Source organism: Exophiala oligosperma (assembly GCF_000835515.1).
Source record: "Exophiala oligosperma strain CBS 72588 unplaced genomic scaffold supercont1.7, whole genome shotgun sequence".
Classification (NCBI taxonomy): domain Eukaryota; kingdom Fungi; phylum Ascomycota; class Eurotiomycetes; order Chaetothyriales; family Herpotrichiellaceae; genus Exophiala; species Exophiala oligosperma.
This window is the reverse complement of record NW_015622824.1, coordinates 1,539,608-1,554,295: the sequence shown is the minus strand read 5'-3', so window position 1 is coordinate 1,554,295 and position 14,688 is coordinate 1,539,608. Positions and strand designations below refer to the sequence as shown.

At 52.1% G+C, this 14,688-nt stretch overlaps 4 protein-coding genes across 6 annotated transcripts; 2 read left to right on the top strand and 2 right to left on the bottom strand.

Annotated features, from left to right (window-relative positions):
- Positions 1-51: 51 nt before the first annotated feature.
- Positions 52-4,600, top strand: PV06_07830 (uncharacterized protein). Its single transcript, XM_016409115.1, has one exon. It carries the CDS (start codon positions 126-128, stop codon positions 3,873-3,875), a length of 3,750 nt encoding a protein of 1,249 aa, XP_016260869.1. The 5' UTR covers positions 52-125; the 3' UTR covers positions 3,876-4,600.
- Positions 4,492-9,240, bottom strand: PV06_07829. Of its 3 annotated transcripts, XM_016409112.1 has the most exons (4): positions 8,545-9,240; positions 8,365-8,483; positions 8,044-8,301; positions 4,492-7,989 (listed from the first exon to the last, which is right to left on the bottom strand). In XM_016409112.1, exons 1-4 carry the CDS (start codon positions 8,565-8,567, stop codon positions 5,222-5,224), a joined length of 3,168 nt encoding a protein of 1,055 aa, XP_016260866.1. In that variant the 5' UTR covers positions 8,568-9,240; the 3' UTR covers positions 4,492-5,221. The 3 variants fall into 3 exon arrangements, with proteins under 3 accessions (XP_016260866.1, XP_016260867.1, XP_016260868.1); XM_016409113.1 differs by having other exon boundaries at positions 8,365-9,240; XM_016409114.1 differs by lacking the exons at positions 8,365-8,483; positions 8,545-9,240 and having other exon boundaries at positions 8,044-8,348.
- A 1,118-nt stretch (positions 9,241-10,358) lies between these two features.
- On the top strand, positions 10,359-12,457 carry PV06_07828 (uncharacterized protein). The gene is made up of 2 exons (XM_016409111.1): positions 10,359-11,484; positions 11,562-12,457. Exons 1-2 carry the CDS (start codon positions 10,962-10,964, stop codon positions 11,837-11,839), a joined length of 801 nt encoding a protein of 266 aa, XP_016260865.1. The 5' UTR covers positions 10,359-10,961; the 3' UTR covers positions 11,840-12,457.
- Positions 12,387-14,633, bottom strand: PV06_07827 (uncharacterized protein). The gene has a single exon (XM_016409110.1). It carries the CDS (start codon positions 14,400-14,402, stop codon positions 13,293-13,295), a length of 1,110 nt encoding a protein of 369 aa, XP_016260864.1. The 5' UTR covers positions 14,403-14,633; the 3' UTR covers positions 12,387-13,292.
- Between the last annotated feature and the right edge of the window lie 55 nt (positions 14,634-14,688).

Below are 14,688 nucleotides of genomic sequence, written 5' to 3'. Positions count from 1 at the left end.
CCAAGCCTGCGCCTGGCGCTTCATTCCCGAGTCGCGATCTCGAAGGCGATATTTCTCAAAAGTTTCCAGACGGACTGGACGACTTCATTCTTCATTCTCCATCTTACCTCGCCTGCACCGTCAAGATGGAGAAGTACGAAGATGTCGGCGACTACTACGGGGAGGAGGTTGCGGACCAAGACATCACCTCTGAAGACTGCTGGAAAGTCATCAGTTCCTTCTTCGACATTAAGCAACTCGCCTCCATGCAGATCGACTCGTTCAATCACTTCATGAGGTCCGGTTTACAAGATTTGGTCAACGAAAAGGGAGGCGTCACGCTGGACCACGCACAGAATGTCGAAGATGACGATCCCAACCCGATTGTCATCAAGAGACACGAGGTCAAATTCGGCAAAGTCACGCTCAGCAAGCCCAACATGGTCGAAGGAGATGGCACCACGACAGACTGCATGCCGCACGAAGCGCGATTACGAAGCCTCACGTACGCGAGTCCTGTCTACGTGAAGATGAGCAAGAAGACTTGGTACGCGAAAGAGAGACCGTGGGATGACCAGAGCGCGGATCAAGGCGTGATGAGGGATGACGGCTCTGAGCTTTTCTGGCGCGAAGGCTTCGAAGAGGGTGATGAGAATCAAGAGGAAGATGTCTACATTGGGAAAATCCCGATCATGGTACGAAGTATGACATGCCATCTGAAGGGTGAAAGATTCCAAAGTGACAAGGACCTCTTCGCGTGGGGCGAATGCCCTTACGATCAGGGAGGTTATTTCATCATCAACGGCAGTGAAAAGGTGCTCATCGCTCAAGAGAGAAGTGCTGGAAACATTGTGCAAGTGTTCCAGAAGGCCGCGCCTGCGCCTTTTACACATCTCGCCGAAATCAGATCCGTCATTGATCGCGGTGCTCGAATGATGTCTCAATGTACCGTCAAGCTCTTCCGCAGAGTCGACGGCCCTGACGGGACCAAGATCGACAACCCCATCCGGGTACAATTGCCATATGTCAAGCAGGATATCCCACTTGTCATTGTCTTTCGAGCGTTGGATATCGTCTCGGATGCCGACATCCTGGAGAAGATCTGCTTTGACCAGAGTGACAAAGAGATGCTCGATATGCTGATGGGTTCTTTGCAAGAAGGTCAACCCATTCAGAGCGCCGACCTGGCTAGAGACTTTATCGCGCGACGTGGCAATATTCCCACCCTCAAGAGCCACGAGAGACAGAAGCATGCTATAGATATTCTGCAGAAGGAGTTTTTGCCGCACATTGGACAGGGTCCTGATGTTGCTACGAAGAAGGCTTTCTTCCTTGGTTACATGGTGAATCGACTGCTTAAGGCCGCTCTTGGACGTGCCGAACCAGACGACAGAGATCATCTCGGCAAGAAACGATTGGACCTGGCCGGACCACTAATGACCAATCTTTTCCGCTTGCAGTTCGACAAAGCCACCAAGGACTTTTTCCGTTATATGCAGAAACGTGTCGAAGCTGGCCAGCCGATCAGCATTCACGCCGGCTTCAAGCACCCCATCATCACAAGCGGCTTGAAATACTCACTCGCCACTGGTAATTGGGGTGATCAGAAGAAGCTCGATAAGGCCAAAGCGGGTGTCTCTCAAGTGCTCAGTCGATACACTTTTGCTTCAACTCTGTCACATCTTCGTCGAACAAATGCACCCATCGGTCGTGAAGGGAAAATTGCCAAACCGCGTCAGCTCCACAACACTCATTGGGGTTACGTCTGTCCTGCAGAAACACCTGAAGGTCAGGCTTGTGGCCTGGTCAAGAACTTGTCCTTGATGTCAATGGTTACAAATTCCTACGAGACTGAACCGTTGAGAGCCTATGTCCTGAACAAGCACGTCGACGCCATCGAGGAATGGGAACCCAGGTTAAACCCTCAAGCCACAAAGATCTTTATCGACGGCGTGTGGTTTGCAGTGGTCCTGAGAGATCCGAAGCGACTCGTCGACGATCTTCGCCGACTTCGAAGACAGGGCACTTTCGATGCCCAAGTCAGCTTGGTCTGGGATATCAGAGAGAAGGAGTTCAGGATCTCTGGTGACTCTGGCAGGATAATCCGCCCGCTCTTCGTTGTGGAGACCGATAAGGCATCCGAAAACGTTGGCAATCTGGTTCTGAACAAGGAGCATATCAACAAGCTCGACCAGACCAATTATCTGAAAGAAGGCGGGTACCAATTTAACGATGAGTTTAGCGCATACGGCTGGGATGACCTGCTCAAAGCTGGTGTCGTCGAGTACTTGGACGCGGAGGAGGAAGAGACAGCCATGATTGTCATGACGCCTGAAGTCCTGGCCGATTCGAAGGCAAGATGGCTAGGAATGGAGATTGAAAACTTTGACGATCCGCTGGGCAGAAACGAACCATTGCTTACGCCAAACTCGCACTCTTTCACCCATTGCGAAATTCACCCCAGTATGATTTTGGGCGTCTGCGCCAGTATCATTCCTTTCCCCGACCACAACCAATCGCCTCGTAACACCTATCAATCCGCCATGGGTAAACAAGCTATGGGCGTTTTCCTCACAAACTTCGACCAACGTATGGAAACAATGGCCAACATTCTCTACTATCCTCAGAAGCCTCTTGCAAGAACAATGGCAATGGATTATCTGAAGTTCCGAGAACTCCCGGCTGGGCAGAATGCCATTGTCGCCATCGCCTGTTACTCCGGCTACAATCAAGAAGATTCTGTTATAATGAACCAGAGTTCAATCGATCGTGGTCTGTTCCGGTCACTATTCTATCGTGCGTACCAGGACCAAGAAAAGAGCGTCGGGCATGCTGTCATTGAGTCATTTGAGAAGCCTACGAGAGCCGACACTTTGAGATTGAAGCATGGCACATACGACAAGATCGATGAAGATGGTATCGTGGCTCCGGGTGTTCGTGTTAGTGGCGAGGACATCATCATGGGTAAAACAGCCCCCATGGCTCCGGATGCAGAAGAATTGGGTCAACGACAGAAACAGCACGTCAAGCGCGACGTGTCGACACCCCTACGGTCCACCGAGTCAGGTATTGTCGATCAGGTCATGCTGACCACGACCAATGACGGCCATCGGTTTGCCAAGGTCCGTGTTCGAACTACCAAGGTTCCCCAGATCGGTGACAAGTTCGCATCCCGTCATGGTCAAAAAGGTACTATCGGTATCACCTATCGCCACGAGGACATGCCTTTTACCCGAGAAGGTATCGTGCCAGACTTGATCATCAACCCACACGCCATTCCTTCTCGAATGACCATTGCCCATTTGATTGAGTGTCAGCTGTCCAAAGTCGCTACTTTGCGTGGAGAAGAAGGTGACGCTACTCCGTTCACCAAAGTCACAGTCACTCAGATCTCGGATATCTTGAGGAAGATGGGCTACCAATCTCGTGGGTTTGAAGTCATGTACAACGGGCACACGGGCAAGAAGCTCGTTGCGCAAGTGTTTTTGGGCCCCACGTACTACCAACGCCTCCGACACATGGTCGACGACAAGATCCACTCGCGCGCCCGTGGTCCAACCCAGATCCTGACCAGACAACCCGTCGAAGGTCGAGCAAGGGATGGTGGTTTGCGTTTCGGAGAAATGGAGCGCGATTGCATGATTGCCCATGGCGCCAGCTCCTTCCTGAAGGAACGTCTCTTCGACGTCTCAGACCCGTTCAGGGTTCACGTGTGCGACATTTGCGGATTGATGACGGTGATTGCGAAATTGAAAAAGAACACCTTCGAGTGCAAGAATTGCAATAATAAGAACAAAATCAGCCAGATTTATCTGCCCTACGCCGCCAAGTTGTTGTTCCAGGAACTTTGGAGTATGAACATCGCGGCTAGGTTGTATACCAAACGGAGTCGCTAGGAGCGAGCTCAGGATAAAAAGGCTTTGGACCCTTTTAATCGTGTGTCGACGGATTCCGGTTCTGAGATTTGAGTCCGACTTGCCAAGTGCCAGGTCAATGTTGAGGATCTAATCGAATATCGGTTGTTTCCTTTTCGATGGCCGATATTATCGAAACCGCGAGGGATGGGACGATGGAGAGGCAGAGAGAGTTTAATGTTGGCTTGCGACCCTCCAGCAGTGCAAGAGTCGAGTCTTTGGTGATTCTAGATTCTCGATTCTCGATCCTGATCTTGCAAGGTCTTGGTTTTGCAGAGTGCGACACACGAGAGGAACAACGAGTTGTGGGTCTCGCGACGCCTGAGGACGGAGAAAAAAGCCCGTATCGTGTAATTTTGTCTGTTGTTGCCTGCATCGCAAAGGATTCCCCCGGGATTGCATTGACCGCCCATGGACCAGGGGCGGAGGTCAGTCACTACATCGAGACAAGTTTGCGCACAGCCATCCAAGGAAACCAAAAAAAAGGGCACGAAAGCATGAAATGCAAGGTCGGGGGTGGGCTGGGTTTTTGTAACATTATTCGGAAAAAAGTAGCATTGGCGTTCGCGAGGTATTTATAACTTGGTAACATGATACTATCTGCTACTGCCGCTACTTATAAAGAGAAATTCCTTGCCGACGAGAGGGAGAGAGAGAGAGAGAGACCAGAAGAAGGAAGAAATAAAACAAAATGTGTTGCATTGGCCACATCTGAACTTGCCAACCTTTGACTTGTCTATTTCACCTGCCCAAGTGTAATTGATTCACACGTACTCCGTAGACACTGGTACGATCGTCTTTTTTCCTAACCCCGCAAGTCGAGTCTTCTAGTAGCAGGTAGAAGACGCATGTGAAAGAAACGAATGCAACGACGGTCGAACATTTAAAATGTATTCGAGTAGGGAGTGATCGGGAGGGTGCAAACAGTGTCGCGCGCGTCGACCGGACTTTTGAGGAGTCCAAGGTATTATCAATTATATTCCAAATCGCGGCGGCAAACCACTTGTCGTGCGGTCATTAAAACGTACCAAAGTATTCCTCGACGGCACGAATCATCAATGAAGCCTTTCCGAAGTCACCGTATGAACAGAACCATTGGTACAATTGAGCCACTCTTTGGGGTTCCATTTGGCAAAACTAGGCAAACATTACTACCGAAATCCAAATTCTCAGTCTCGTATACTTGTTTACAGGCAAAGGCCAGAAGCCCACAAGAACAAAAAGAAAACTCGTTTGTGAACACTGGGAAGGTATCATCGTAATCACTCTTGCTCAGGGGTCGTTCGTATTCGCCGGACCAATTTTGTTGATCCATAAGAGACCCTCTCTTAACGAGCATGGTCGGTCGTCGTCGACGTGTTTGTCCTGCCTACTCCTGGACCGCTGTGGCTGGGATCCGCGGCGACAGGCTCCTGTTGTTGTTGTTGTCCATAGTTTGCCGATGTCGGGCTTTGCTTGGAAAAGGGATTGTAAGATGGCTTCTGGAGACCACCACTCTGTTCCTCGTAAGAACTTCCATGGTGTTGCTCTGTACTGATGCGAGAAGTGGTTGAACCAGGCTCGTGGCGAGAGGTTTCTGCACCTGCGACTCCAGCACCGGCACCGGCACCCAGAACTCCTGCTTCAGCGGCGTGGCGACCGTCATGACCGTGACCGTGATCTTCATCGTCATCGGTGCTGTATTCCTCTTCTTCACCAGTGTCCTTGTTCTTGCGTCGTTTGAAGATGCGTTTGAAGATGTTGGGCTTCTTCTCCTCGTGAGGAGGGTCCTTGTGCAAAACGTTATGACCACCATCGTCGGCGACGACAGCAGGGCGTCCTCCCTGACTACCGGCCGACTGCTTTCCGATGCCATAAGCAGTGTCCAGAGATTCTTGTTCGTGTTGCTTTTGTGCATCTGACTTCTGGTCGTGCTCATGGGCACCGTATGCGGCGGCAGCACCGGTTCCACCGACTGCAGCGGCGGCCGCGGCTTCTTTCTCACGACGCCTGTGCCTTTCAGCCTCTTCAGCCTCAACGCCAGCCCCAGGCTGTTCCTCCTTCTTGGGATGCCTCTCATGTTCGGCCTCGCCAGCGGCAAGCTCTTTATCGTGTTTCTTTTCTTCCTTCTCAAGCCCCTTTTGATGCTCCTTTTCCTCCTTGGCCGCGGCCTTTTCTTGTGCCTTGTGCTCCTTTGCTAATTCCTTCTGGTGTTGCTTCTCCTCCTTGTGAGCCTGCTTCTCTGCTGCCTTTTGATCCTTTTCGAATTGTTTTTGGCGAGCTGCCTCCTGCTCAGCGAGATCCTTTTGTCGTCGAGCCTCGGCATTGGCAGCGTCCTGTCCAACCTCGTGTTTGCTGTATTCATGGGCACCGTAAGCCCCAGCACCGGCGCCGGCGGCTCCAGCTAGAGCGGCATCACGGCCGGTGTGACTCTCCCCCTGCTCTGGGGCAGCTGGATCAGTTCTGGCGGCCTTGTCCGAAGTCGGTCCCGAAGAGGCTGCAATAGGGGTTGCCTTTGTGTCGTTGCGTGCCGCGCTGGTGTCCTTGGTACTAGTAGTAGGTACTTGCCGGGCTGCTGACGGGTCTTGTTCCGCATGATGTTTGTTGTACTCGTGAGCACCATAAGCACCGGCACCAGTGCCCGCAGCACCTGCCAAAGCAGCATCACGACCGGCATGACTCTTGTCTTGCTCCGGCGCTGCAGTTGGATCATTTCTGGTAGATCTCTCAACTGCAGGCTGCGAGGAAGCGGCGACAGGAGCTATTTTTGTATCCTTGGTACTGGTAGTTGGTCCTTGGCGGCCTACTGATGGATCTTCTGCAGCGCGATGCTTGTTGTATTCGTGGGCCCCGTAAGCACCAGCGCCGGCACCAGCAGCACCTGCTAGAGCTGCGTTGCGTCCAGTGCGACGATCATCTGCTGCTGGAGTATGTTCCGTGGGATATTCTCCAGAAGTCGAGGTTGTTGCTGGGCCAGCTTGCTTTTCGCGGACAGGCAGTTGGGAAGTGGTAGCCGGAGGCTGAGTAGCAGATTCAGAAGATGTGTAGGGCTTCTCTGCTCGAAGGTCTCCGGTCTCTGGCTTATTCCTTTCGTGTCCCAGAGCATAGGCACCAGCGCCAGCTGCGCCAGCACCAAGACCAGCGGCAGCAGCAGTCTTACCATACCCCTTCGAGTCACTCTCCGGAGTTGAGTCGTTGTAGGGTGTTGCCGTTGTCTGACCCTGAGCCATGCCTCTTTCAGTACCAGTACTTGTTGCAGGAGCATACGGTGCAGCTGGAGTCGTGTTCTGGGCACTGGAGCCAATGCTGTACTCATTGATTTCTCCTGGTTCTGATCTGTGCTTCCCGAGTTCATGAGCTCCCAAAGCTCCTGCACCAACACCGGCCGCAGCAAGGCCTGCGTTGCGGCCGGTATGGTCCTTGTGCTCTCGCTCATTGACAGCGGCTGCCGTGCCACCTACTGGAGGATTAATGGGAGCAGGAGAATCCTGGCCAGCAGGATAGGCGCTTGTCGGAATACTCTCCTTACGATAATGGGTCGGCGGCTGTGTTGCTGCTGTACTGGGTGTAGATTCGGTAGGAGCAGTGTATGAACTCACGCCCGTTGTAGTTGTAGGTTGGTCTGGAGTGCCCGACACTGCATCAGGCTTCTCATTTTCTCTTCCTCTGGTCGCAGCTGCGGTCGCACCACCAGCTGCTGCTCCCAGGCCCATGGCTCCAAGGATCTTTCCAAATGTCCCACCCTGGTTTGATCCGGTCGCCGTCTCATCGGGAACCTTCGTCTTCTCGGCTGCACCAAATCCAGCAGAGCGATCGGCTGGTGACGTGGTTGATGTTAGACCCGAGGGTGCAATTGTGGTCGCATCGTGAGTTGTGCCACCGCGAGAAAGTGCATTTTCAGTGGCCACACCGGCCGCGGCAGCAGAGACCCCTTGACCCAAGCTACTGGAACCACCCGTGCCTGCCGCTCCTCCAGAGGCAGCTTCGAGGCCCCTTGACCCGTAAGGATCTCGTGTAGTACCAGACCCAGTGAAGCCCGACGTAGCTGCTGAAGCTGCTCGAGTTGAATCGTGGGGAGAAGATTCGTCTTTAGGGAAAGCGCCCGGAATCTGCGAAGCTAGACTCTCGTCAATATTCTGTCAAACAGAATCCATGTCAGCCGTGTACATACTACTTTGTTGTCTGTCCTTGTTGAAGGCCAGGGATGCTGCGGTGCCTGCTGCACCCTCGGGCACCCCGGTGCCGGAGGAGCCATACATATGTTCAGGCATTTTGTAAGTCGTAGGATCTGCCGACTGGGGATCAGCGACGTTGCCAACCGGATCTCCTTTGGCTAGGTAGTGTGAGCTATAAGTAGATGTCGTGCCAATGGCAGCAGTGCCGAGTCCGTCGTCAGGGTTTTGTCGGGCTGGTTGACGTGTGTCCAAGCCTGAAGACGAGTTAGAGATTCTGTAAGGACAGCAAAGGTATGAGAATAGTATGAGGCACTCACCTGGACCACCACCTGAAGAGATCGTGTCTTCTGCCTGTGGAAAATGGGATCCCTGTCCAGTCATTCGACCACTAGGACCTGCACTTGTAGATGGTTCTGGATCTTCTTTGTTGGAATGGCTGTCGTCGCACCTCCTGGTCAGGCTATGATGACGCACAGTGGATTCAAGTCAGCACTCACAGCACGGATTTCACCTTGTCCATATCTTTGCTGCTCTCTGTCAATTAGTAGCAACCAGCAGTACAGGCAAAGTTTCTACAAGCTGAGGAAGGGCTCAAAGCATCAATAAAGACCGCAAGGGAAGAAAAACGCGGTGAAGCTCAACTTCGTAATGTCTTGTTTGGGGTTGCGTCATCATTCCTGGTGGTCAAAAACCTGTGATCTTGGTTGTACGAGTACTGTGTATGTCACCAGCTCGATACGTCAAGGGCATCATCTTCAAGCCACCGAACAAACAAGGCCTGTGGACAGCCACTGAGCGAGTTTGTGGGGTAGCGAATATCCAAGATTCGCGATCAGTGATGGGCCAGCCAAAACAGTGATGGCCAGGGATCATTAGAGGAGAACGACTTGTTGGTTGAACCAGTCGAGATGTGGGAAGTTCAGCTGTCTGGTGGAGGAGGAAAACCTGTTATGAAGTCATGGCTCAGCCAAAACGGACAATTTGAGCGACAGGGACTTGACTTGGTGGATGAGGATTCGCCAGTGTGTCGCACTGCTGCACATCATTTGCCCACTTTGGCTGATGTACTTTGTACTCCATTCGAGCACGAGTATTGAAGGACGTGCCACATTAGTTTTGATCAATTTCAAGGCACGACAATAGGAAAAGGGTTGTCATACTCCCCGTAAATTCGAGGCTGACACACATTTCGGTACGATAGAAACACAGAGTAAGATGACGACATGTCGAATATTGTAGGCTGAGATAGAGAGATTGCACGTGATACCCATGTGATCTCTTGTCACGTGGAAGACGCTTCCCCTGCGCTCCGACTTTTTCCCGTTATGATGATGGGTACTCCGTATTCGTACGAAGTACTGTATGGTGACAAGAGCCTACGAGTACGAGTTCTGTGCCTCCTTGTGCCCCTTGTTGCCACCGGAGAGGTTTCTTATCAGCAGTCCACAGGCACATGTCACTGCGGCAAACAATTCTACAATAGGAATCACTCGCTAATCGACCAACGAACACCTCGTGTTCGATCTCGTTACCTGCCGATAGATGTCTTGAATGGTTGTTCGTCCCGGACTCTAGTGTTAGACCTAGAGCATTTCTATCTCAAGAAGACACGAATCCTTACCAGTACTCGGACGAGTCCAGAAAGTACAACAAGGTCCTTGAATGGCGTGTGTGAGATTCACAACCTCGAGCCAAGTCTGACGCGGCACGGCACAGAAATCAAGCGATGCCCAGATAAAATCGCCAACACCAGGTTTGGGCCCAGCGAGGCGCCCAATGCAAGGCACAAGCACACCACAGTCTCGCCACCCAACCAGACCTCGGCGAGTACAGAATAGGCTGTGATCCCCCTGGAAAGAAGGTTTTTCTAGAAGGTGACACCGGCCCTTCTGTGCTGGTGACACGAGATGCAGATCGTTGTTTATTGCGAAGCTGGCGACCCATTCGCATACTGTACTTGCATAAACAAACCGTGGCCTGCTCTCCCTGCAATATCACCTGAACATCGGAGATTGCTTTTGATCCCAACCACGGGGCGTTCCCATGCCTCCAAGCGGGTTGCATTGCAACGACGGCAAATCTGGAGAAAACAGGGAGGAAGAAGAAGCAGCAACGGGTTTAGTGAGGTAGGATTGCCAGCCCACCGGGAGGCGGGCGTCTGCACCAATGGGGCCTGTCTCAGGAGCCATCAGGAGCCCTTAAGGTCCGCCGCCCGGGCCTCTGGCCACTTGGGAACGTCAAGGAACCTATCGGGCGGTCCTGCGGCGGAATTATCGGATGGTCGAGGCTTATCCTTTCAAGCTGCTCTGGCCTCTCAACGTCCTCTGTACGTCTCATACGGAGCCCTCGCACGTTACAACACCTGAATTCAGCGATAAAGATGATGTCTACAAGTGGATACTACACCCGCTCACAATCTACGCATAACTCGGAGTGCAACACTCTCTCATCCTTAGCACAATATGTCTACGGCGAATCCGTCAATGATGCGCAATTCCAGCTATCGTCTTGGGCTGGTTTTATGTCCAAACACCCCGGCCCCCACTGCCTTTGAGTCTCCTCCGTACTGTACTTGTACCAGGCTTCGACTAACCGTACTATCGATCCCTCTGTCTTGTCATCCTTCCTGTCTGGTTCTGATTGAAGAAACTCTTCTTTAACTCCAAGCTTCATTTATCTATCCGGAGGTGGTCGAATCACTTATGTGCCAGCTGTTATAGCCTTGACCTGCTTGTATACTCCTTGCCTCTCCCTCCTACTTCTACCGATCTCTTATCCCTAAGACCGAAACAGTTTGATCCTACAAAACCTCAACCACCATACGAAGATACAGACAACCCTCAGGGTACACCCTTCTTGACACCATATACCTCGTTTTCCCTCAGTCTTCCGACTTTCTCCTCAAGACATCAACATGGGTCTCCGATTAAGATTACGAAAAACATTCTCGTCGTCTCATAAAAAGCCCAATCCCGAAACTCATCACACTCCTACTCCAGGCGAAACGTACTACACCGACCGCACAGACATAGAGTACTATAAGCCCCATGAGATCCCGCGGTCCAAGTACAGAGGCAAGGTAGACCCCGAGCATGCCGCCAGCCTTGCCGCCTTCAGCCTCGCCGACGCCTTTGCCTCAGTCAAGCGGAGGTCGAGTGTTGCCCTCTCGGGCACTTTCAGCCCCGGTGGCACAAAAGCACAGAGTCGAGCGACGAGCAGAGCACCAAGTAGAGTCCAGAGCAGGGCGGCGAGTAGGGTCCACAGTCGTGCACCAAGCAGAGTTCAGAGCAGAATACAAAGCAGAGCGCCCAGTCGCCGACCCTCACATTCTGGGCTCCGTACGGAAACTCATATGGAGAGCCTGAGCTCCAGCGGAAGCACGTCCAGGGAGAAGAGCCTCACCGCCAGCACGGCCCTGGACGTCGAGACTGCCAGTAGTATGTTGCTCCTTCTCCCCTTATCATATCCCCGTACCTGCGCTATCGTCCAAGAAACTGACTTTCTTTTCTTGTAGCAAGCATATCCGATCAACCCACCGCCGTATCCTCGGCTCCTGCGGAACAGAACCCAAAGTACAACACGACCGCCTCGGGCTTGACGCAACACGACAGCGGTGTCGCGCTGGACATCCCCGAGATCGTATTGACGAAGCAGACAACCGCACACGACACCCCTTTCACCGCGGAGGAGCTGGAGCAAGCAATGACGAGAGCGACCTTGAAGTCTCGAGATTTCAGAAACCACGATGAGCCACCGGTGCGGATGGGCCGGAGGAGTGCGATTGCGTCTTGATGAACATGATGGGACACACGACGTTATGGAAAAGAAGTGGCGTTGGTGATGGGTTCGTTATACTGGTTATACAAAAGATTTTGTACACATTAACAAAAGCACGACACGACCTGGCGGATACGGTCCCTTTGGCTTGTGTGCTGGATTTATCACGAACCGTGTTCGACATCTCGTGTTCGAACAGCATTTTACTCCCGGCGCAGGAAAGCTGGGGATTTGGGATTTTGGGATTTTTGGGGGTTCTTATCGGCATGGCATAGCACGGTATGGCGCGAACTTTTGACGACAGGGAACGGCATGGCACGACATTTGTGGGCGAGGCGTGGATTCGAATTACGAGCAATAACAACAACATGGGTCGTGGAGCATGGGAACTTGAACCATCTTAACTTGAAGGGGTTTGAACGGCGGCATTATAGACGTTCTATTCTCCTGTCACCTTGGTTGGGGACAGACCCTGATACTCAACCACACGGCAAGATCCAAGGAAACGACAACGAGCTTGAGCAAAGGGGTTTGCCCTCACTCAACGAATGAATGATTAAATGAACCATGACAAAAATATGCTTGACTTTGAAATCGTTAAGTTTCGTGCTGTATACCATGTGTCTCACAAACAGGCCATCTAAAGACGTACTCCATTCCTTAGGCCACCTCACTGCTCAGCCTTGTCATCTGGTAAGGAAACATGGGCGGTGTCGGTCTCTTATTGCCTCGACGGACCTGATAAGTAACCCGGCTCACCACCCCATGTCCCATCCATGTTGTGTGGTGAAATTAACGCAATGATGACTTGGGGGTTTGGTGGGATCGTTCTGGCCTTTTTCCTCGCGCTCGTGCTTTTTTTCTTGGAGGGTGTAACATGATGATCATGTGAGGTATATTTATAGTGAATAACCACTCAACGAGTCAAGGCTCTACTTCGGTCCGGGGCGGGAAACATCGAGGCTTTGCAAACTACGGCGACCCCAATCGTTGAAGAGGCGAGATGTCGTTGAGTGACACAGTACATTGGCTTTGTCGCATACAGCAAGCAAGCAAGCCTCTCGGAACCCCCCCGAACAACGTCCTCATTTCATAGATCATTGTGACCATGCTTCTCGTGTCATGTCAGAGTATGATTAACTCTCTCCCACATTGGGGGGTGGGAGCCTTGGCCTTTTTTTTGTTTCTTTTTGCCTAACTTGGCTCATGCCTCCGATTTCCATGTCCGACTCAGCACCCTTTCTAGGTGAGTGATGCATCGTAACCACGGATGTTACCATCTATAGCATGTTTTGTTTTGTCCAGGGTGGTAGGAGGAGACTGGACCTCGTGGCAGAGAGACGATCGTCATGTGCCGCGACATCGGGGTGCCGGTCCATAGCGTCTCATGTCATCTTTTGGGACGTAAAGGAGATTTATAGCTGCAAGAGGTGTGTGCGCCTCGTTGTAGGTGTTCATGCATCGCAATTCAGTCGTCGGTGTGTGTTACTGCCATATCGAGAACTTCCAGCCTTCCTCGGCCTTTCGTTTCGGCGGAGCAGAACTCGCCCAAGGCCTTGAAGGCACCTGGCTCGACGAACCCGATGACCTCCCATTCATCACCTGCCGTGTCTTGACTTTCCACTTGTTCGACGAATGAAAGGATCCTATCTTTGACCGTACCTTTGCCTTGGTCGCCGTCCGTACTCCCTTCCGCCACGGCCACCTTGGACTTTGCTGACTGTTTGGCGATACTCGTCGGACAGGTAATGCGTAACCTCATTCTCGCGCGCATTACAGGGATGGGCTGCCAGGCTATCAATGCGCGGATGGCCTCAAGAGCTTGCTGTTTCACCGACTTTGTTGTCACGACGCCGGTCCACATGGGCATGTCGCTCTTTTTGCCTCTAGTGCTGGCACTCGTCGAGTCGTTGTCGTCGTCGGTCATGGGGGTGGCTTGACCACTTGTCTCGCTGGAGCCTTTCGGTAGACCATACCCCATTTTCCCACCTTCTCCCAGGTTCAATTTGCCGAGTTTGTGCCCAAGTGAGTCTTGAGGGGGGGCGTGACCGCCTTGCTTGGTGAGAACGTCTAATCCCTTCTTGATCATTCCGGTCGTGTACACCCTCTTCGTCTGTGGGTCGACCAGTCTCTGGGCGACTTCTTCAACAATCTCTCGCTCCATCCGTTCCAGTAGTTCTTTTCTCTCGTTGGCATTGACTTGTATTTCACCCTTTTTGAGAATCTCTTCTATAATGGAATCTTTCCAGGATTTCTCGTCTTCGCCCTCGTCTGCAGCCTTTCCTTTGCCCTTTTTCCCACCCTTGCCGCCCGACCTGCCACTGTGCGAGGACTCGGATGGTGGCATAGGCCAGGCTTTGGCAAGTTCGGCATTTGGTGCAGTCTCGCCCTTGGATGCATTGAGGAAGACGGTGGGAACTTGAAGGACATTGTCGAGATCGGTCTCGGTGCCTGAGCGGTATTCGAGCAGCTTATTTTTGTAACATGCTAGTTCAAATCTCTTCTTGCCCTTCTTGTAGCGGACCAGTGAGACATTGGTCAATTTGATCTGGTTCGCAGGCTGTTGTATCATAGGCATGGTGACGGTAGTAAGTAGGAGGAATATATCGGTACCGACGGAGTGACGTTTTCAATGCGCGGAAGATTGAAATGTGCTCTGATATTCACGGCCCTTCGCGTATTCAAGCACATGCATCCAGATAGAAAGAAGAACTAGAATCATGGACAAGAGAGGGTGAGTTTAGTTGCAGGAGGTGTAGGCAGTGTATGCAGTGTGGCGGTCTGGCTTGACTCACTCACTCATGCATTTGATGAGCATTTGTTACTAAGACACGTATGAGTTGGAGATGCGGAGAAAAAAGTCT

What these genes read in the sequence shown, in the direction of transcription:
- PV06_07827 (XM_016409110.1), bottom strand. Translation starts at nt 14,402, where the DNA reads ATGCCTATGATACAACAGCCTGCGAACCAGATCAAATTGACCAATGTC.
- PV06_07830 (XM_016409115.1), top strand. Translation starts at nt 126, where the DNA reads ATGGAGAAGTACGAAGATGTCGGCGACTACTACGGGGAGGAGGTTGCG.
- PV06_07828 (XM_016409111.1), top strand. Translation starts at nt 10,962, where the DNA reads ATGGGTCTCCGATTAAGATTACGAAAAACATTCTCGTCGTCTCATAAA. An exon ending in GGACGTCGAGACTGCCAGTA is followed by an intron (nt 11,485 to 11,561) that starts GTATGTTGCTCC and finishes CTTTTCTTGTAG; the next exon opens with CAAGCATATCCGATCAACCC.
- PV06_07829 (XM_016409112.1), bottom strand. Translation starts at nt 8,567, where the DNA reads ATGGACAAGGTGAAATCCGTGCT. An exon ending in CTCTTCAGGTGGTGGTCCAG is followed by an intron (nt 8,302 to 8,364) that starts GTGAGTGCCTCA and finishes ACTCGTCTTCAG; the next exon opens with GCTTGGACACACGTCAACCA. An exon ending in CAAGGACAGACAACAAAGTA is followed by an intron (nt 7,990 to 8,043) that starts GTATGTACACGG and finishes ACGAGAGTCTAG; the next exon opens with CTTCGCAGATTCCGGGCGCT.